The following is a 21,221-nucleotide window of genomic DNA, read 5'->3' on the forward strand; positions in this document are numbered from 1 at the left end:
AAGAACTCTACGTTTGTTTCAACATTGTACGATTCGTTGTTTGCGTCAGAATTCAGGATGAAATTTTATTCATGGTGTCGCGTAATATAAAAAACATTAGAAGAATCAGATAAAGTTCTGATAAAGTATACATTAGAATGTACTCATTAAAATACACGTCATATCAAATTATATAAGATTTCGATTTTAAAATCTCACGGGAATTAGGAATAGTCTAAAAGCGAGCTTTAATTATTTAAAAAAGGAGAGAAAATCAAAGAAAATTTAGGAACAATGTTGTCTGTGTAGGAGCCCTCATTTCGAGGATCACATCTTTATTTGTCGCGAGTGTGAATGTTTCTTACGATCTCGGGTGTGCTTTTATTATCCGGATGAATTCGCGCGGTTCGGTCCGGAACGGACGTAAGGAAAGGGAGTACGCGACGACCTCGCGTGCCAGAGGCGCTCGGGGGAGGAACGCACGGGATTCACACGCACGTGCGTCGTGCATGCGTGGCGATGCGTGTAAGTTGGAGGGCGGCGGTGACATCGTGACATATAGCGACGGCGGAGGACGATCGTTTAGGCGACTATTAGCAGCTTCACGGGACGCTCCCTGTATGCATCGTGTAGCTCCTGTGTATACTCTCTTCTGAGCTGAAAAAGAAGGTTTTTTCGCGTTTTAGTCAATCTTACGGTCAATCGCGAGCAGAAATGATGCGCGAAACTTGTTGCGTTCGTAACTATGTAGGAAAAAAAAGATAAAAGAGAAGGAATCTTTTTTTTTGATTGAGTGAGTAAAATTAATCGGTGAAAGAGAATTAATTATAAGATAATTTCGCAGAATAGATTAGTGTTGAATTTCTCTTAATTAAGAAATTATTTTTTTTTTTAAACTTATTCGTTTATCTATACTCTGTTCGCGTATTCATATTCGAACGTAATCGTGTTAAATAAATAAATAAAACCTAGCGTTAAACGAACGACAGATAGCAAAAATTCATTATTACCTTCAAGTTATTATTTTCCTTTTTACGAATCGAGGTGTTATTAGCGATTATCTTATTATTTTATTTAGGACCGAGAAATCAGGAAATCAGTTTTGCTGGACGTGAGACTGCATTTCTCTCTGGACAATTCCATGCCGAAGAAAGACCGAAGTAATATCCTATGTTCCGGCAGAAAAAGATCGAACGATAAAAAAATCTATTTTCGATACACGCGTGGATTTTTCTCGCTTCGTCCTAATTCGATTATAGCAACAGAAGTTTAGACACTGGCACCGTTAATGCACCGCGGTGAGCACAGTCGTTAAAAGTGGATTTAATTGAGCGTCGCGGAAAAAAGAAAATCGGTCAAACGAGCCGAGAGTGTGTCGGGTATCGCCCGACCGATTTATGGTGATCCTCCCCGTACGAAAAGCGGGGTCATGAATTCCCCGATGGCTCGACAGAGAGAACTCGAAGAGAACTAGCGTCGAGAAACACGGATTCCTCCGCGTCTCGCCGCCTAAGAGCAAGCTAATTATTATCCATCAACCACGATCGTTCCGCGAGTATAATGTTCCTTTAGCGATTATGTAAATCGCGCAAACAGGTAAAAAAAGGAAGAGAAAATAATCGAACGAAGCGAAATAAATTAAAACAATCGTTGACATAGTAGACTATTGGACGGCGCGTTATACGCTGTTGTGTCGCGCGTAGCGATGAAAATAGACCAGCCGTTAGGAGATCAAGAGAGATCGGACGCGGAAGCGTCTCGCGAGAGGAAAAGGAGATTTATCGATCGCTCGATCTGCTCTTCCCACCCCCTTCCTCCTCTTTCAGGCATCATCTTTCCGGTCAGCGGCTTTTTTTCTTCCGTGTGCGAGAAGCCAGAAACCATGGCGAGACACGCGTGGCTCTTAAAGCGCGGCGGCGGCGGCGCGGCGTCATGACGCGGACAATTTGTAGCGGAGTGTCAACGCGGCTGTTTCTATTTTCGAGTACGGCCGAGCTATCTTTTTCTTCTTCTGCATCTTCGTGTCCCCCTGTTCCCTCTCTCACCCTCTCTCTCTCTCTCTCTCTCGCTCGTCGTCTACCTGCTCTTGTTTCTCCGACCTCTCCGTTCGCGCCCACCGACGACGAGGCCGGCCGCGAGCCGCGAGGTCCGCGTGCTGGTAGATGAGCGGATTATCGCGGATCTCCCGTCTCGTATCCCGCAGCCCGCGCCTCTCTCTATCAGTAGCTTACGTTTTCTGCTCCTTTAACGTAAACACGCCGCGGCGAACAGCCGCGTATTTTCGTTCCGCGATTTGTCAGGGGTTGGGGAAAAACGCCCGCTCAAAAAAATGAACGCCCGCGCGGAATTGTTCTTGTCTGATAACTCGGTCCATTTTACGGGAAGCGCTGCGTCGCGTACACGAGAAAATTGCGTCGTAAACGCGCATTACGTTGAAATGTAGAGGAGCTACGACGCGTGGACACGGATGCGAAATAAATGAATATGTTGCACGAGAGTAATGGCAAAGCGTAATGGAGCTGACAGATTGACTCGGTCCGCGACGCGTTTTGGCATCGGTGAGAGAACAGGCGGCCGTGCATCGCGTGAATGTCAGTCGAAGAAGTTGCAATCGTGCTTCGATTACTTTGAGATCGCGCGACTTGTTCGCCGGACACGTTTCAAAGATCATAATATCATTTTTCTTGATATAACTACTTTGATATTGAATTATATATAAACGTGGTTTATGCGACGTGTCTCTTTTTATCAGCAACCGGAGAAGATCAATTGATGTTTATTGATATCTAATTGTAAATTATGGATATATGTTATCTCTCTCTCTCTAATAATATTAATATTATAAAATTTTATTTTATTTTGTCAACAACCTGAGAAGATCCGTTGATGTTTTATTGATATCTAAATTATGGACATATAGTATCTAATAATATTAATATTAGAAAATTTTATTTTATTTTGTATTTTATATGTACAATATTTAAGAATGTGAACACGCGCGTCTAAGGATCGTAATAAAAATTGTTTTTATGTACGAGCAAAAAAAAAAGATCAGCGAGGAGCAATTCTTTCTCATTTCTTCATGTCTTTCGTCGTTATGAGACTTATCGGTTTCAAATTTTTGTGCATTGTAACAATGATTATTATTATTCTCGCGAAACGCCAAATGGATATGTCGCAGGAATTTCGTGTAATTCGTTACAAAATCTCTAAGGAATCCACAAAAAACCGGGATATTGTGGAATGAATAAAAATTATAAATATAACGTTATATAATTATATTTATATTTATAAATATAGATTAATAAAAATTTCTGCTCACAATTTCACTAACAGAACCTAGAATTTTGCTAAATCACTAGTAAAATTGTGTAATTTTTATTCATACCACAATATCACGGTTTCTTGTGGATTCTCTAGGAATTTTGCGAAAAAAAAAACTAATTACACGAAATCCCTGCGACAGATATATTCGCACGCAATAATACATGATATCGTCATGAGCGCGATAATTCGGCCGATCTACTGCGGCTCTTTCTCTCATTGTCGTTCCACCGGTCGGAAACCCGAGTTGCAATGCGCGTGCATGGCGTGCATGCGACAAACCCGGGGAGCTTATTCGTGCGTTTTTGCGATCGGGCGAGCGAGGCTCGAATTCGAGAACGCCGACCTCAGCGTCGTCGTTCCGCCGAGGATCTGCAACGAGTGCGTTTCAGCGCGTAAAGAAACGCACCTCTCCGCGCCGACGGCTGACGCACTCCGATCCGACATCGGCCGGAATGGGAGAATTATCGTTTTGATCGGTGGACGTTATTAAAACAACGCGTCGCGCTTTGAATTCGCGTCCCGTACACGTAGGAACGTTCCGGATATCGGCGGAGTAATCACGCACGCTTGCGTTGGATGTTTACTTTACATTCAGCGACGTCGACATTTTAATTAATTACGACGTTAATATTTTAACATCGATGTTTTAAAATAATTATATTATAATTACGCTACATTGATTTTGTATTTTACATATGAGGGGGATGTTGCTTACCGGCAAACATGTAGGTCTATTTGAAACATGCAAATAAGAACGCGCGTGAAGAACAATATTGCGCAGTCAAATAAAAAAAAAAAAAATTACGATACATTAACATCGTGTTTACTCTCTCTATATGAAAAAAAAATTGCGCTATTTCCTCGGTTACTCAGATAAGTTTAACTCTTCGCACCTCCTTTTCCTGTTGGCGTTAATAACGAGTATATTTTGCCTCAACACGCACGCCCGTTCCCTCTTTCGTGAGTGCACGGCCGGGCACGTACGGCTCGTGCTAACTGCGCCTCTTTGTTTTTCCCCCCGGCACCTTGTGACACGTACGAGTGTATCGATTCGACTCCGGCTTTTACGCACGCACTCCCGGCCGGCCCGAAAATCCCGAAGGAAAATGCAACGTGACGAATACGCGCAGCTGATGTCCAAAGTTGGAAATGCACGGCGCTTGTTTCTCGGCAAATTTAGGATCCCTTTCGCGCGAATGAAAGAGTTCATCGTCCGACATTCGTGACTTCTCAAAACAAATCGGATATTTGTGATTTATCCGTCTAATAAGCTCTAAATTAAAACTCCGCTTGAAATCCGCTTCAAACTAAACGAAAAATAATATCGCGTCACTTATTTGTGTCTTCAAAATTTAATTTAAAAAAAATCCTGAAACTTAGACGTATAACTGGACTGATTGGCGTCAAGAAATCATTGCTAATAAATATTTTTTTATCTGCTCATTCTTAGAAATACGCTATACTATGCGTTTCAATAAATAAATAAATGAAATGCTTTTACTGTTTTGCGTTTAGGAATAAGGAAACGGAAAAACGTTCGCAATAAAACGGAGATAAGTATGAGAAGTACAGGAGCACATATTATACTTCCCGTTATATTAACAATATATTTAACTTTCAATCATTCGCTGGTGCCAACCGGAAAATACGCGCTGCGTTACCTTTGTTAATTCATGCAGTGATACAAACATACTTGCGCACAGGGATAAATTTTATAATCTTAATACTCGAGTCTAAACGACTCTCATCGTTTTCTTCTTCTCTTGGGGAATGACTGATAACAGAAGGAGAATGAAAGTACGATGGATGTACGCCATTCAGCTCCTGTTTCAACGGTTAATCTTCTTCGAGGAGATCATCATCGAGATTGACACCCTGAAACAGAAAATAATTCAGTTATTTTACAAACGTTCCCCAATACTCAAGCAAACTGCTGCGGGACATGTATAATCATTGCGTTTACAAAATAATTAAAAAATAATTTGGATTTTACATTCTCTCTCCCTCTCTCTCCCTTAAAATCATAAAAGCGAGAAATATCGAAACGCAGGTATTCCTAAATGCACCATCGAGTGAATGGAAAAAAGGAAGCAGAGCGTGACAAAACGTAGTAATGGTCGGAACCTTATAGTAGGAGGGGTACGGTTCGACTCGGGAGTCGTGTGTTATGGCAACAAGTCTGTAAACAAAATGCGGCGTGACTGCCTCGCAGCAAACAAGCCCCCGAGGCCTTTCGCAAAAGCTCGCAGAGAAAAAGAGAAAGAGAGTGCGTACCACTGTTCTCCCTGCGCTCGTATCAGTTACACCGGGACCGGGCTTAATGATCTGTCGCCGATTTTCGCATTGAACATGTATGCACACAGATACAGATACATTTTGATATAGATGAGGCTTGTATAAATCTAAATATGTATATAAATTCTTCTCGGGAGAGTGAGTTAATTTGCCAAAAAAAAATATATGCATTAATTTCACAGCGTCGTTAATACGAGATCATCTAAATAGACTGGGATGTTTTGCTAAGTAGATTAAATTGTTTCGCCATTTTTTGCATTACTGTCATTTACATTTTCATTATTTGCACCGCGATTTATTGGTTTTTAGCGACGCATTAATCGCGTTACATTTCTATTTGCTCCATGATATACATATATTGGAGTTATGTAAATAAGACGTGCATATCGGTGTATCCTGCACGTGCATGGGATTTATGCATGTATATGGTATGTAGGTACGTCATGCAGCCCCTTTCTCGACGTGTTTTCGTAATGCTATACCCGTCTAAAGTTACGTCCATATTTAAGAGTATTAAACCGTCGCCTAATTGTACGCCCTCCAACTCTTATTTGTTCGCGCCTTTTTCGCTTTTGGCTTATCTTCAACGATCTTACGATTGCGAGGTTTGATGCTTATATTACAAGTTTTGTACATAGATTATCGGTTTAAGATAAAACGATCATTTTTAATTGTAAAATATTCAAAATGCTTCTAATTATAAAATGTATGTCCTTCGAAACAAACGGAACAAGAAGAAACGAGACATATTTAGAGAACGGAGGCAGAGTTAAAATTTTCGTATACTTGTGTGTGCGCTTGCATACGCATCAAGAACTATTTTAGAAATATTACAAATAATATACCACACTCACTGTAGTATCGATGTTATCGTCGATCTCCAGATCGATGTCTAGATCGTCGTCGTCCATCGTGAGAGGCCTGGCACTACTCGCGAGCTTCGTCGTTGCTTTCTCAGGTACTTCTGGCTTCACGGTGGACGTGGTTGCTTTACTTAGGAAGTCCTTTATTCCCGATATTGAAAGATCTTGTAATCTGTCGAGCATCGCTTCAGTCGGCTTCTCCTCGAGCTCGGAGATGCTGTGAATGCCCTGATATTGAAATGCGCCCGACTGCTCGGCGGCCAACATCTCCTCCAACGGATTCCGCTCGACATTAGACTATAAAATTAATATACAACATGTTTAGTCATACAATTTCTTTGTAACGCATCTATACGTAACAATAATACGTATACGCAAATATATATATTCTTTAAAATATTTTATGTGATTATTAATTATCTTTGTTTCGTAATGACACGGCGGATAGCTTTGTCGGCGAAACGTAAGATTTATCGGCAAGCGCGAGATCGATTTTATATAGTTCTCTCGAGCTGTAACTACGCGATAACAAAGATGCGGGGACGTAAGATTTTTTTTTATTATCAGTAACGAGCGTGACCCGATTTTATCACGTGATTATGAGTACCTCTATAAAAATATTATTCAACTCCTTCACGGCGCTTTTGTTGTTATTATACCTGTCGCTCGAGATTGAGACGAGTACCAGATTGGTCTCAGCGAGACGATTTGCGTCGTATTAATGCGATCACAGTTTATTGTTTTTCGATCAATCGGCTTAACGCGCTACTAATCGCGTATCTCGACATTTCATTTCGAGATCCATTTCGATAACTGAGATTCTAATATTTGATTCTTATCAACGATACGTTAATATCGTTAGTATTTATAAATAATACGATCGTACCGTAACGGTAGGAAATGCAGAAGCTGGAATCTTTCTCTTGCTTTCTTCCCGCAAGAATTTTTCCACCTTCAGGGCTTCTCTGTATCCGGGGAAAAGATTCTCGTACTGCTCGGGATCCGCCAAACTCTGTCCGGCTTTCTCGCTCACCGCCGACAGTTTCTCCTTCCACAATTTGATGATAGAGGAGATTTTACTGGGCGCGTATGTCCTGGCGAAGAACGCGGCCTCGGGAATTCTGTCCGTCTTGATTAGGACGTCAAGACACTTGTCCACGTCGCCCAATATGAAGTTCGACAAGAAGGAAATATTGTTCTTTCCCGTTTCGTCCGCTACCGCGCCAAGCTTCTGTATCATATCCGCGTTTCCCGTGCTGGTAGCTAGTAACAATAGGCCACCGAAGTCTTGCGCTTGGTGCAAGCATTCTTGCGCCAAACAGAGTTTTCCCTTTTGCGTGGCGAGGGACGCTAATTGCCGCCATTTCTGCTGGCTGTTCGCTTCCTTGGCGAGAGTATGCGCGGTTGCGAGATTTCCTAGTGCGAGCGCCAGCTCGAATCTGTGCTCGGGATCCGTCGATACCGCTAGAGCTTGTTCTTTGAAACCCTGTAAGATGGAGACGAAGATAAAAACAGTTTTCAATAAATCATAATTAATGCAACAATATAAATATCGCACTAAATTACACACCTGTTTTTCTAAGAAGTGAGCCACTCGCGTTCGATGTTCCTTCGGGACCGTCGGCAATACTCTATTGGCAGTTTCAAAATCTTTTCGCATAACCGCGGTCTGATATTCTAGCACTGATAGGAGCAAGGCGTACGAGACGACAGACAGTTCCTTATCGCAAAGATATAATCTATTGTCTCTCGGTACATATCCCAGCAGATACATCGGTCTGTCCAGATGAGAGACAGTGACCACTTCGCCGCCGACAAAGTAATTTACGCGATTGACGCTGTTAGTATAGATGAAACAGTCGCCGACCCATAAGCCGGTTTTCACCACTTCGCTCATCTCCGCTACCATCTAAAAATATTATTTAAAATATTACTTAAAACTGGAAGATAAAAAACACACAAAAGCTTGCTAAAGCAATTAAGCATACAAACGTACATCAAATGCATTTTCAATGTCCTCAGCGTTTTCTGTGGCATTACCGACAACATCCGCCTGATATTTCAGTATAAAATATTGATCTGACGTAGCTAATGCCACCAGCGAGGCATTCTCTGCCCAATACACATGCGTAGGTTGTATATCTATGCGACGGATCAACTTTAACGTGTCCCAGTCAAAGAAGGAGAGCCCAGATCCGGACGATACGCCGAGTAAAAATCCACCAAAAATTCCTGCAAGCGACAACGATATATAGGAGTCAAGTCGGCACGAAGAGACGGAGAGATAAAAGATGTCGTACCATCCGCTCCGAAATCTGGCTTGAAGCTTTTCTTCTCCTTGAAGTTCTTGAACACCTTCACCGTCGTGTTGCTCTCCCTCACTGCGTATTGGCTCGAGTCCGCCGCCCACACGAATTCCGACGCCTGTCCGAACGCCTTGTTTCTCAGTGCCATTGACGTGTATATAATGTACTCCCCATCGCCGCAGACCACCAGGAATCGACCATTCGGATTGTGCTGTATGGTCTGCGGATATATCTCGCAGGCGCCCATATCTTTGACAGCCAACGGCAGCCGCTCTCCGTCTTGCGCCTCCTCGCCCAACGCCTTTAAGTTCACCTGCTGGATCTCGCTGTGACGTGCCCACACGATCTTTCCGCCAAGCGAATCCATCGAAACGGCCGGTTCTTCTCGGCCGACTTTTACCATAACGCTACCCTCGTCGTACCCAATGGCAACGTTGTTCGAGCCTCGCATGCACGCTATGGTCCACACTCTCTCGAAACCGTAGTTGAGGGAGGACTCCAATCTGTACGTTCCCGCGTGCCATATTCTGACGGTACCGTCCTCCGAGGCCGTGAGAACGATCGGCAATTCCGGATGGAAACACACGGCGGAGATGTTCTGCGTGTGGCCCTCCAGTGTCTGTACGCAGGTCTTATTCTGATAATCCCATATCTTGACGTATCTGTCGTCGGCACCCGATATCAGATACGGCTTGTCGCCACCGTGGTAATAGTCTACGCAATTGACACCCTTCTCGTGACCCTCCAAGGTAAAATTAGCTGTCGGCGAGCCGAGCTGCCACACTTTGACAGTTCTGTCCAGGGACGCACTGGCGAAAGTGTTGTTGTCCTTCGGATTAAATACGATCTGCATGACGTAGTGCGTGTGACCCTCGAATACTTGCTGGCAGATCCAGGACTTCTCCCAGTTCCACAATTTTATCCACATATCGTCTACATAAGAGAAACATTGATATTGTATAAATTATAGGAATAAGCATAAGCTTGACGGACAAACAGGATCGTCGTCTAACTTACCACTGCTCGTTAGTATGAACGGCTGTGTCGGATGTACGGCTATACATCTGACGTAATCGCTGTGAGCCTCGAACGAATGAACGCGCTCCAAAGTGTTGTAATTGAACACTCTGATCTGCATGTCGTCGGAGCCGGTGATGACCCAGTTCTTGCGCGGCACGAACTTGGCCGTTCTTACCGGCAGATCGCACACCTCGAACGTCTTCACCAGGGTCTGCGTCTCGTGGTTCCAGATGTTGACGTTGCCCTGATACAGCGAGCACAGCATCCATGGCTCGGTCGGGTGAAGATCCACGCTCTTCACTCTGTCCGACCTGGCCGTCAGCTTCCGCTTGATGTCTAATCTTAAAGGCTAAGGAAAGAGAATCCTTGGATTTAGGGTCTGTTTTTTTTATTGCTGGCAGTGCCTGTGCCAGTTCAGAGCTTATATCTTCTTTACTCCACGTTGGAGGGACAAAAAAGATAAACTCTGAACTAGAACTAAATCCATACAATTTGTTGCGCGACGAGATCCATACTGTATGCTTTTTTTTTTTAAATTGATGATTGATAAGATTGTCATCCTACAGTGGTTTTCATGTCAAACGTTACGTTTGAGGTTCGTGTTAAATTTAATTTTCCTCTCCGGGAATTCGCGCGGAAAAGAAACGAGACGCTTTTCGTGCGAGGAAGCTGGTTACGCTACGCAAGTAAATTTTTCGTCATCCTGAGAAGGGAGCGGTTTTGAGAGATGTTTTGACGTGTCTCGGGAACAAATGTCAACGCGACGAGCGCACGAGTACTGTTACTCCGAGTATTGTTGCGAGTTGACTCGTACTCTCCTTGCATTATCGTTACCGTTTATCTACGTACCATCTTGTTGCCGTTGATTATTCGCCGCGTCCACCGCGTATCGCAGGTATCGAAATTATCGCCGTGATTGTATTAACGGAGCCCCATACACGATACTCCTGCCATGAAGTTGAGACGTGGCTTCGGCCACGAGCGAAAATGGCGCCCGCGCACGGCAAGTGACGTTACTCATCCAAATTCTGTACGATATCTTTTGAGCGCGTGATCTCGAACTGTCTGCAATTATCGACAAAACATTATTAAAGAGTTATTAATTGTATATCTCGTTAGTATAGAGGGCGAACGTCAAGTTTGCCCTAAAAAAAGTAAGGGCCTGAGCAGAATAGCTGACTTATAATTTTAAGACAGTGTTTTATGCTTTAGATCTTTGTTTTTAGCAACGCACAATACTGTCTTATGTCTCAAGTCTTACAATGTTGACACTTTGTACACTCGTTTAAGACTTGAGACACAAGACAGTATTGTGCGTTGCTAAAAACAAAGATTTAAAGCATAAAACACTGTCTTGAAATTATAAGTCAGCTATTCTGCTCAGGCCCTAATACTTTTGATATTTAGAAGTGAGATCATGCGAGTGTGCATTGAAAAGAAGACTCGCTCAGTAGATAATATTGCACTCGATGGATAATTGATTATTCTTGTATTGGTAATGCAGATAATTATCTGTTGCAATCATCTGTTGATAACGTAGATATTTATTTGTCGATAATGTAAATTATGCTACAGCACACCTAAAAAATTAGTAAAAAAAATCTTCAAACTAAGGCACAGAGAGCACATATCAGGAATAAGAATAAATGTTAAATATTAGGAATCAGAATTAGAAATAACTGTAATTAAACGTAACGTACAATGGAAAAGAATGAAATATAAGAAATAAATATAGAAATATTTCTACATTAACATATTCTAACGTTTAATATTTATTGCGGGAATATTTCTATATTTATACATCTTAATATTTCATATTTATTCTTATTCCTAATATGCGCTCTATTGTGCAAGGCCTAATAGACCGCGACATTTATTTTTACTTCATCATCACGTCGTGTCTGTTTATTTTCATTTTTATGTTTTGGTCTTCTGTTCTTTTTGTTTCCATGTACGAAATGGGAAAGTTACAATACAAATGGAACTATAGCTTTATTAATATTTTGTTGTAATTATACAATATCCGCATGATAATATTTACAAATAATTATAAAATATTATTAAGAATAAGCTCTCTCTCTTTCTCCCGTTCCCTTTTCACTGCTTTTCCGTTCTCTTCCATCTCTACTTTCTTTGCCATTATGCGTCACACGTTTTTGACGCTGACTAATTCGCCGATAACAGACGTATTACGCAAAACACGTTTATTCATGACGTGTTTTTACGCGACAAAATATTAATTTACATGACAGATCACGTTTAAATCAGCGTGGACAAATTGGCGGCGGAGGATCAATAATGACGCATTTGTTACGATTGATTTCGCTAGCGTTGCCTGGCAGTGACACGTTTTCGATATTGAATTTCCCTGATTATTACGACGGGAGAGGAATGCATAACAATATATCCAATCGAGAGGAAAAAAATAAAAGCGGCGCAGCAGGTGCACGAGCGGACATAGTTGCGACGGCTTCTTCAACGTTCGAAACTGCAATCTGCATTCGCAGCGTATAATGTCGTTTTCACTTGCGCGCTACGTTCTTCTTCCTCTTCTTTTTTCCGGTAACTCAAATTTCATTGATATCTCCTCGCCGAGTTTAATACGAATTTTATTAATTGATCTCATGCACAGATATATATTTCTCTCCGATAAAATACGAAAAAAGATACGAAACAATTTGCAAAAAAAAAAAAAAAACTAAAAATCTTACAGGGATGCACGATAGAGTGGGGCTTGCGCTTACCTTGGACGACAAGATGGCATTATATCAGAACTGTACGATTTTCGACAAACCGGATATATACGGCGGTCCGATATGCGGCGACGACGGTGTGACGTACGCTAATAGTCTTTACTTAGATTGTAAAAATCATCACAGCCGCGAAACCGGTAAGTTAATCTTTCTTTTTCAATTAGAAAAAATTACTGACGATACCTTAAAAATTATATCATAATTCTTGAATTACAATGAGATGTTAATATAAGTCGTGCTCCCCACAAATATACATATAATACATTATGCGTCAATCAAAAGCAAAGTGTTTCTTAAGTACGTCATTAATTTCTTAAAATGTATTAATTTTCATATATTGACAGAAATTAATGACATGATAGTGACGCGTTAAAAAATATTAATCACGTTGACTTTTGAAATAATAATGAGATGCTGATGAATTAGAAATACATAATGCAAGTCTTGCGAAGAAGTTTGCACGAGTAAAAAATACTGTTCGACTGTTTTTTCTAATAATAAGGTAAAATTCTTTACAGTTACCACGTTGCATGCCGGTCCGTGCTTGGAGAACGAAGAATATTGTAGCGTCAATCTGTATTACGAGCCAGTTTGCGGCTCGGATCACAAGATTTACACTAATACGCAATCTCTGCTATGCGTTCGTCAGAGGCAATCGAGAAGTAAGTACCTGGCGATATTAATCGTCTCGTTTTTCACGTATATTTAATATTTGTATTTACTTTATGTTACTGTTAAATTAAAGCTGACAAAGTTCGGACGCTAACTTTAATCTGCGTCGTAACGTTCTTTTTCCGTATTTTTTAAAAATTTCCTAAATTTATTAAAAATTTCTGTTTACCAAGAGAAATATCTTTCACCGTTTGCCTTATTATGTTGCATTTCTTGCTGGCTATATACCGATAATTTAGGAAGCCTTGATTCTCTTAAAAATCCGAAAGATATACTGATATTTCGATGGATCGTATTTTCGCAAATCGCGAAGCAGAGTTCACCGCACATCTGAATTTTTTTTTCGTGATCCGTTTCAGATTTGACAGCCGTGCCGATGACGGAGTGCACCCAGGACGATGACTGTTACCGTGGCGGCACCAAATATTACGGAGTGAATCCGGTCTGCGCTAGTAGCGGATTCACTTATCCAAACGCGGCGCAGCTCAAGTGCCTGCAACGATATAATCCCGGTAAGGGATTACGACGAAAGTTACGCGGAAGCGTTTAGTTATGATTCGCCTAATTGCCGGCAAGTAGTCGGAAATAACGCTCAAACTCCTCCGCCCGCCGCGGCCGCCGCGCTCCGCGCCGCGCCGGTACCTTCGCGCGCGCTCTCTTAAGTCTCGCGACGCGACGGTGCTGAATTAATTTAGAGTCCCCGCTTTGAACTAAATGTTTCGTCGGCACAACCCGGTTATCCCTCTGCGGACGATGGATTACGATTTACATCCGAATCGAGTTGCCCGTCGCCGCGACGGCCATGCAGATTCAAACGCGATTTTCTATTAACTTCATTAATGCACGGGACGATCGTAGCGAAATATAGGTACCGTAATCATATATACGAAATTAATCAGAATATGCGCGATGAAAATAAACGCGACACTGAGATAATCTTTAAAGTATAAAAACTAAAGTGATAATCGTAAAACTAAATTTTAAATTTATAAATACGAAAATCACACGAAGAACTAATCGTTGAAAAATATCGTGTGCGCATCGCATTTTATTCACCCAAAAAAAAATAATCTCAGTTTTAGCGGAATCCTCTAAATTTTAGCGGATTTTACTCTTATATATGGCCTCAAGAGGAATCCTCTAAAATCAAGAGGAAAATATTCTAAGCACAATATTTTTACAATTAGAGGAATTTGTCTTGCATTTACAATCTTGCTCTTCTTAATATCATTTTCCTCTTGTATACAGATTATATTCCGTTTCAAGTAAACATATTCCTCTTAATACAAGAGGAAAACCGTTAGAATAATATGTAATAGATTTTTGATGAATAGTCCACTTTATTGACAGAGGAATACTCTTTCTGTAAAAGTTTTTGCTTAGAATATAGGATTACAGGAAATTTCACTTTGTAAATAGAATACTTTTTTTTGGGTGTTGCATGTTTGATTAATCTTGAAGCACACAGCCTCAGAATCTATTTTATTTTTCTAGCGTTGCAAATTATTCACGACGGCGGTTGCCGGGTGGAATTTGTCCATCAGCTTTATGGCGCGGCGGTTTGTGACCTCGCGAAAGCGAGATACGAGTGGAATCCGGTCTGCGCGTCGGATGGAGTCACTTATCCAAATCCTTTTATCTTTCTTTGCTATCAGCCACGTACGTAATAATATATTCTACTGTAAAAGTATCGACAAATAATTTTTACAAATTTTCTTGACGGATGCTTGTATGAGTTTCGAATCGATTTTCTCCAAATGATTGTTAAAATACTGATAAAATTTCATTTTATATAATTGGAAATTATAGTAAGTTAATTTAAGCATAATCAATCTATACGACAAAAAATTTATTTTTATTTTGTTCAAGATTTGAGATAACTTTTATTGACGAATATTCAATACAAAAATTCACTAATTGTAAGCAGATTTTGCTCGTTTTAATATAGAAATTTTCATTTATTGGTCAAAGAATATAGAAATAATTTTTTTTATGCAAAAACTATTTAATTATTTACGCTATATGGTGTGTTTAATGTGTTTCTTCATTCTTCAATACTAGTTCAAAGTCCGCGAACAGTTTATTTTTTAATTCGAGGAGTGTAGTTGTAGTTTGCTTTTTGATGCAGAAAGTCTGCGAATGTAGCTTACTTTCTTTAATTCAGATTTAACAGTAATTTCTAACGGGGAATGCGGCACGCACAGCCACGAATCCTGCATTGAGGCGCACACGAATACGACAATTTTGCCAAACGGCGAATACGTGAACGACGGCTTCACCGCGGACGACCAGGTTTGCGGGAACGACGGTCGCACGTATCAGAGTATACATCACTTGCAATGCCACACTCGTCACGATAAATGTGAGTCTTGCATCGTAAGAGAGACGGAAAGAGAAAGAACTCGACGCTGGACAAACTGCCATTTCCAAGCGCATCCAAGTGTGTCGGTTCAATTGTTTAAATACATCATTGATTATCTCTTGAAAAATTCAGTCATTTTAATTATGCTCGAATTATTCAAAAAATATTCGAGGATTGTTTGAATTTCGGTAAACTTTTTGTACGAAGCGACAGTATAACTTTCACGATTTTCGTGCGAACGAAAGTTTGGGGGAAAAAATCGCTGTACTCCAAGATTTACGTTTTCCATTTCGCATCATTAATTTTTCACAAACTTGAATTATTACACGAGGACAATGATATCATGTATCCCGCAGATGTGTTTCTGAGGCATCACGGATCGTGTTCCGGACCGGACGACTATCCTTGCGGTTCGGTACCGGAAGAGGAGCACAGACAGCCGGTGTGCGGCACCGACGGCAGGTCCTACGTGAGCCCGGAGGCCCTGTGGTGCGCTAAATTACGCTCCCCGGAAAAAGGTGAGGTTTGTAAATCATACGGCGCGTCTATGATAAATCCCCGGACGAATTCCTGCCACATCGTAATGCTCGCGTTCGCGCAAACGAAGGTATTTTCACTCGGGATCCTCTTCGCTCATTAACTTTGCTTACGCCGCGTAAAATTACGCGCGCGCCTCGCGTAATTTCGGTTTTGTCTCGTTGTGCAGACGTGGTTTTTCGACATAACAGGAAAAACGCAATCTTACAGCAATTTTCGGAGCTATCTGAGCTACATCTTGTTACGTACGCGAAAGTGTCCTGGCGCCGTGACGCCTCGCGCGCGCGTCAAACAGCGGAAGGAGCGATCTCGCGCGATAAATTCTATTGAGCGTGCAAAATTACGTCATAGAACAAATCGTGATATTCGTGCGCGACGTTGACGACATCGATTAAGATCATGTCCCGTGCATTCTCGAGTGTTGCAACGCGACGATGTGGAGAATGTAGGAGAGATATCGTTTACTTCTCTCGAGACAAAAGTGTTCCTCGATCGATAGACCGATTGAACATTCAAAGCTGAATAACGAGACGTTCTCCTTTTTGTAGATATTGCTTACAGGCACGACGGTCCATGCTAACGAAGACATTGTCAGGAATTATGCGGAAGAATATCAAGCGTGGAAGAAGTTATACATTATTACGGTCGAAAAGTGTCAAGAAACTTGAATCATGTGTGGGAAAATCAAAAGCTTTCTCCAAGTTCAAACGATGTACAAATAAGAAATAGAAAGACTTTTACATGAAACATGAACTGTATAAGAAAATGACTCTATATTAAGAACAGAAAATATCAATGTATATATAGGTATGTAGAAAATATCAATAACTTTTAATTTTATCGCTCTTTAGGAATAATTATATTTATTTGTCCTATTTATTCTTATTATAAAAAACCAAGATTTTGACTGGAGCGTAATTTGATAATAAATACGCGATACAAAATTTTCCTTAAGTAATCTGTTAATTTTATGTTATATTATACGTTAAGAAAAATTTAAATGTAATCTAGTACAAAAAATTTAATTCTCTCGACTACATCTCGATTCCTTTTTAAATTTTCCAACCTCTCTCGTGTGCATGGCAAATGTTAGAGAGAATCGATAAGACCATAAATACACCGAGGACACTGTTCGTTTGTTCAATTGTGAATACTGGTGAGCGTGACCTTTTTTTTAATTAAGGAACATAAATAAAGATAAGCTTTAGCACTCGCTATCTCATCGTTCCAATTGTATAAAACGTATATGAGTTTGTCTTTCATACTTCTTATTATTCAATTATTATTTAAAAATTACATTGTACCTCGCTTCCATTTACCCCTAAAAGTTTATTGTACTATCGCTCGCAGAGATGTGTATGTAGGTGTATATGACGTGCAAATGCATGTGAGTGTCCGCAATGTATCGAGCTCGGGTCGGCGGGTTCGCTAAGCCCAAATGACTATGCGGATCAGTCATCCCTGCGGGATGTGCGCATGATGCAAGGTAATCTCGTAGAACGTCATCTATAATTTATCTGAACGGTGCAGTGTTTCCACGTAATGCAACGGCGCGCCGTTCCGAAATAGAGATAGAGAGAGACGGAGAAACAGATGTTATTTTAAAAGGGTTAAGGTCGTCTTCAGAGCTATTTTTTGAACGATTGCCGCGGTCCCGTAAAAGATACGCAAGATGAAATGCAGGCGGAGGAAGAGGAAAACGAACGCGACAGCGCGTTACATTATAAAGACGTTTGAATAATTTATACGCACCTCACTTTTAAGAGAAATTCTTACCGGTTTATTCGGTAAAGAGAGTATATCAATTTCGCATCGATCTCTTATCCACTGTGTATAACGCGTTATGAAATATATCAAGAAGAATCATCCTCTGATATTGAAAATTTAAATAGCAATGGACAATTTATAATACCATTCTTTTGTTATATCTTAAAATAATTTCAACAATTTGAAACTAAATTTTGATTACTATTTTTGCATAAACTTTTCTGTCTATATTTCATACAAAAAGAACACGAAATAATTATATATGTTTTATTCTAAACCTTAAGATTTAATAACGGTGTTTTAAAAAAGTCGCCTTTGTTAAAAATGTGATTGCGATTAGCATGATTAAAATTGTTTTTTGAAACAATATTATTTTTCAGCACATGTGGATTATTTTTTAAAATCTTTATTATATCCTATTCTCCGTTTTTTTTTCTCTAAATAATGCATATAGATATTAGATATTACAGATCAGACGCGTTCAAGAAAGAATTGTACTCCACGATGTAGATCAAGGCAATGTCGAGATATAATGTTTCATAAAAAAAGTGCGCCACGAGTCAAAGGCGAAAGTCAAGGAAAGATCGCATCTTCTTGAATTTTCCTTTCGCGGAGCAACGAAGCGAGAATATACGGTAAGCGATCTTTTTAACTTTTATATATTTTTGGTTTTATCGTGCATTTAAGAATTTATTAGAGTACGTTTCTAAAAAGAAAGCGCATGCGCGCGCGCGCAAGAGAGAGAGAGAGAGAGAGAGAGAGGGAGGGAGAGAAGTAATTTCTTTAATTACTCGTCGAAGAAATCAATTAATGCTATTTTGTAAGGATTTATATTTTAATTATGACGAAAATTAAATTATAATGTGCGTGTGCAATTTTAGAGCTTCAGTTAGGAAGAACGACAAGTGAGAGAATATATTTTTTAATAAAATACGTGCATGTTGAAAAACAAGGAACAATGTAAATATATATTTTCTGTACATGCAATACGTTAAAAAAAAAATACAATTTTTACCAAAAAAAAAAGAACCGAAAAGTAAAAACTACTGTATTTTAAAATAATAATATAAAATATTTGCCGAAATAAAATGTTTTTTTAATATTAAAATTTAACTTGATATTAGTTAGCAATTTTCAATGCTAGATAAAACTCATTCTTACTTTATATAAAATATTTTTCTCTTTTTGTATAATGTATAATGTATAATGTATTTTATATATTTGTATAAATGTGTCATTTTCATGTCATTAATAATTTTTCGCATTATTAATTTTCTACTTGTATTAAACATATTGAAATACTTATTTTATTAGATAAATATCGATCAATATGTAATAGTTATTAATTTTCTATATTTCCTATTTAAATAACTGTAGAAATAAAAAATGTCTTTGCAAATATTAAAAACTAAGTTTAAAGTGAAGAATAATAGATAAATCGTAACTTCTCGAATAACTGAATGTACGCGAATATACGTTGCATGACTGTGAATAAAATTCTGTACGCTGTAATTTTTCACAATGAGTCAGATATAATTTTTATTTTCTTCCTACTGATTTTGCGGTCTTAACGTTCGTGCGCATAATGCGGTCAGGTATGAGAACCCTCATTGCAAAAATTTTCCTCGGGATCATTTTGCTTGTATTACGTCAACCAGACACGATAATGTTGTAAGGTGAATTTTTCTTCGAACAATTTCTGTCAGCACAAATGAATGTCATGCTAGAATTAATGTCCCATTACTTCCAATTAATTAATGTTTTATTACACTTGTGTTTACAGCGGACTGTAATTAAGAGACAGGTGTTTCGTGTCAAATGCACATGCGAGTAATATATATCTTTCTAGAATTTAAAAAAAAATCATTTTAATTTATAGCATCGAATTTTAGTATTATGTGAGATCAATTTTTTCTCGCATCCTTCGATGAAACTGAGCAGTTTTGACGACACATGATTTAACTCCATTCTGACGATAATCAATAAAAAAATTCCATATTCTGCGCTTTTCATGAAAACGCGTCTATACTTGATGTCGATAACATACAAACTAAACGGTCTATCAATAAACGTATACAAATGACTGCCTTTAAAACTTTACTCTTTAAGACTTTATAAACTTTAAAAAATAGAGAAAAATTATTACGCTTTTATCGCGTTCAAGGATGATTAACTGACCCATCAGTTTGACCACATCAAAATCCCGTGGCTGAATGATACGCTGGTTAATATCCGATATAAAGAAGACTAAATCATGGTGGAGAGCGAGCTTATTGTGCACTGATTCTACGTCGAGTTCCGCAAGGCTCATCCGCAAAGAAGAGTTAAGTGATCCGTCAAGCTACCAAGGCGGTCCCGCTACAGAAGGAAATAAATTCCGAATCTTCCAGACCGCTCTTGATAATAATTCTTGCAGCGTGCCAATGACGATTTACTATCTTTATCACATTTTTAAAATATTAATATATTATTAAAATTTGTGAAAAAAATTATGTTCTCTCATTATTAAGAATAATGTTTTACTGAAAAATGCATGGATTCTTAATAGTAGTTACAAAGACATATATTTAATAGCTATAATATAAAATACATTCATTATATTAAAGATTATTATATGTACGAGTACAAATGTTTCTCAGGTACCAACTGTTCGAGATGAGTTAAACCCGATAATAGTGAGATTTTAAAAAACATTATACTGAAAAATATATCTATATCTATTATAGGTATAATATAAAATTTAAAAATAGTTTTATCATTTTTCTGCAGTGCTTAAAAAATTTTAATTATTAATATCCCATTAATATGAGGGTAGCCGTTCGATTTATCACGAATATTTTGTAATCGCACATTTCTAGTTAAATTCATGTATTCGTGTATTCATGATGCATTCCTTTACTTGATAATTTAAATTTACACAAATAATCATTACATTCATGTTTATTCTAATATTAACTAACTGTGAATATTAAAAAGAGAAGTCGGTCCTTATTTCAAAACTGTTTTAAGTAATGTCTTAAGTTGCTGATACGGCTCTGTGATTGGTTCATGACATCCTTCAAGATTGTACTTAAGATGTTATGAACCAATCACAGAGCCGTATTAGCATCCTAAGACATTACTTAAGATGGTCGTGAAATAAGATCCGACTATAAATACTGGCCTATGACAGTTTGATTTACTGAATTTACCTAATTCGGATATGTTTATGCGCGAGGAATCACAGTCAATTTGACACAGGGTCGTGCGAAAAGAAGAGGCGAAAGGGGCCGAGTACTGGCGTCAAGGGGAGGGAGGAGCAAAATTCATGCTATGCCCCGGGAACAGTTTTCTCTGCGCA

General features: G+C 39.2%; 2 protein-coding genes across 3 annotated transcripts; one reads left to right on the forward strand and one right to left on the reverse strand.

The window, feature by feature from the left end:
* Nucleotides 1–2,911: 2,911 nt before the first annotated feature.
* On the reverse strand, nucleotides 2,912–10,806 carry Beta'cop (coatomer subunit beta'). The gene is made up of 8 exons (XM_071703120.1): nucleotides 10,640–10,806; nucleotides 9,788–10,139; nucleotides 8,765–9,703; nucleotides 8,461–8,696; nucleotides 8,035–8,373; nucleotides 7,351–7,950; nucleotides 6,456–6,761; nucleotides 2,912–5,181 (listed from the first exon to the last, which is right to left on the reverse strand). The coding sequence occupies exons 1-8, from the start codon at nucleotides 10,640–10,642 to the stop codon at nucleotides 5,143–5,145; spliced, it is 2,814 nt and encodes a 937-aa protein (XP_071559221.1). The 5' UTR covers nucleotides 10,643–10,806; the 3' UTR covers nucleotides 2,912–5,142.
* Nucleotides 10,807–11,933: 1,127 nt separating this feature from the next.
* Nucleotides 11,934–17,068, forward strand: LOC139770860 (serine protease inhibitor dipetalogastin-like). Of its 2 annotated transcripts, none has more exons than XM_071703113.1 (8): nucleotides 11,934–12,352; nucleotides 12,504–12,680; nucleotides 13,062–13,205; nucleotides 13,575–13,727; nucleotides 14,710–14,874; nucleotides 15,380–15,577; nucleotides 15,934–16,095; nucleotides 16,676–17,068. In XM_071703113.1, the coding sequence occupies exons 1-8, from the start codon at nucleotides 12,304–12,306 to the stop codon at nucleotides 16,780–16,782; spliced, it is 1,155 nt and encodes a 384-aa protein (XP_071559214.1). In that variant the 5' UTR covers nucleotides 11,934–12,303; the 3' UTR covers nucleotides 16,783–17,068. The 2 variants fall into 2 exon arrangements, with proteins under 2 accessions (XP_071559214.1, XP_071559216.1); XM_071703115.1 differs by having other exon boundaries at nucleotides 11,943–12,352; nucleotides 16,663–17,068.
* Nucleotides 17,069–21,221: the final 4,153 nt, after the last annotated feature.

The sequence above is a fragment of the Temnothorax nylanderi genome, unplaced genomic scaffold, assembly GCF_030848795.1.
Source record: "Temnothorax nylanderi isolate EJ_2023f unplaced genomic scaffold, tnyl_v1.0 TNYL_tig0033_pilon, whole genome shotgun sequence".
Lineage (NCBI taxonomy): Eukaryota > Metazoa > Arthropoda > Insecta > Hymenoptera > Formicidae > Temnothorax > Temnothorax nylanderi.

Bases quoted from the DNA above. Each gene is read 5' to 3' on its own strand.
- Beta'cop (XM_071703120.1), bottom strand. The intron at 8,697-8,764 runs GTACGACATCTT...TGTCGCTTGCAG, and splicing joins GCCAGATTTCGGAGCGGATG to GAATTTTTGGTGGATTTTTA. The intron at 7,951-8,034 runs GTGTGTAATTTA...TCCATCTTACAG, and splicing joins CTCACTTCTTAGAAAAACAG to GGTTTCAAAGAACAAGCTCT.
- LOC139770860 (XM_071703113.1), top strand. From the start codon at position 12,304: ATGTCGTTTTCACTTGCGCGCTACGTTCTTCTTCCTCTTCTTTTTTCC. The intron at 14,875-15,379 runs GTACGTAATAAT...TCTTTAATTCAG, and splicing joins CTTTCTTTGCTATCAGCCAC to ATTTAACAGTAATTTCTAAC. The intron at 16,096-16,675 runs GTGAGGTTTGTA...TATTGCTTACAG, and splicing joins ATTACGCTCCCCGGAAAAAG to GCACGACGGTCCATGCTAAC.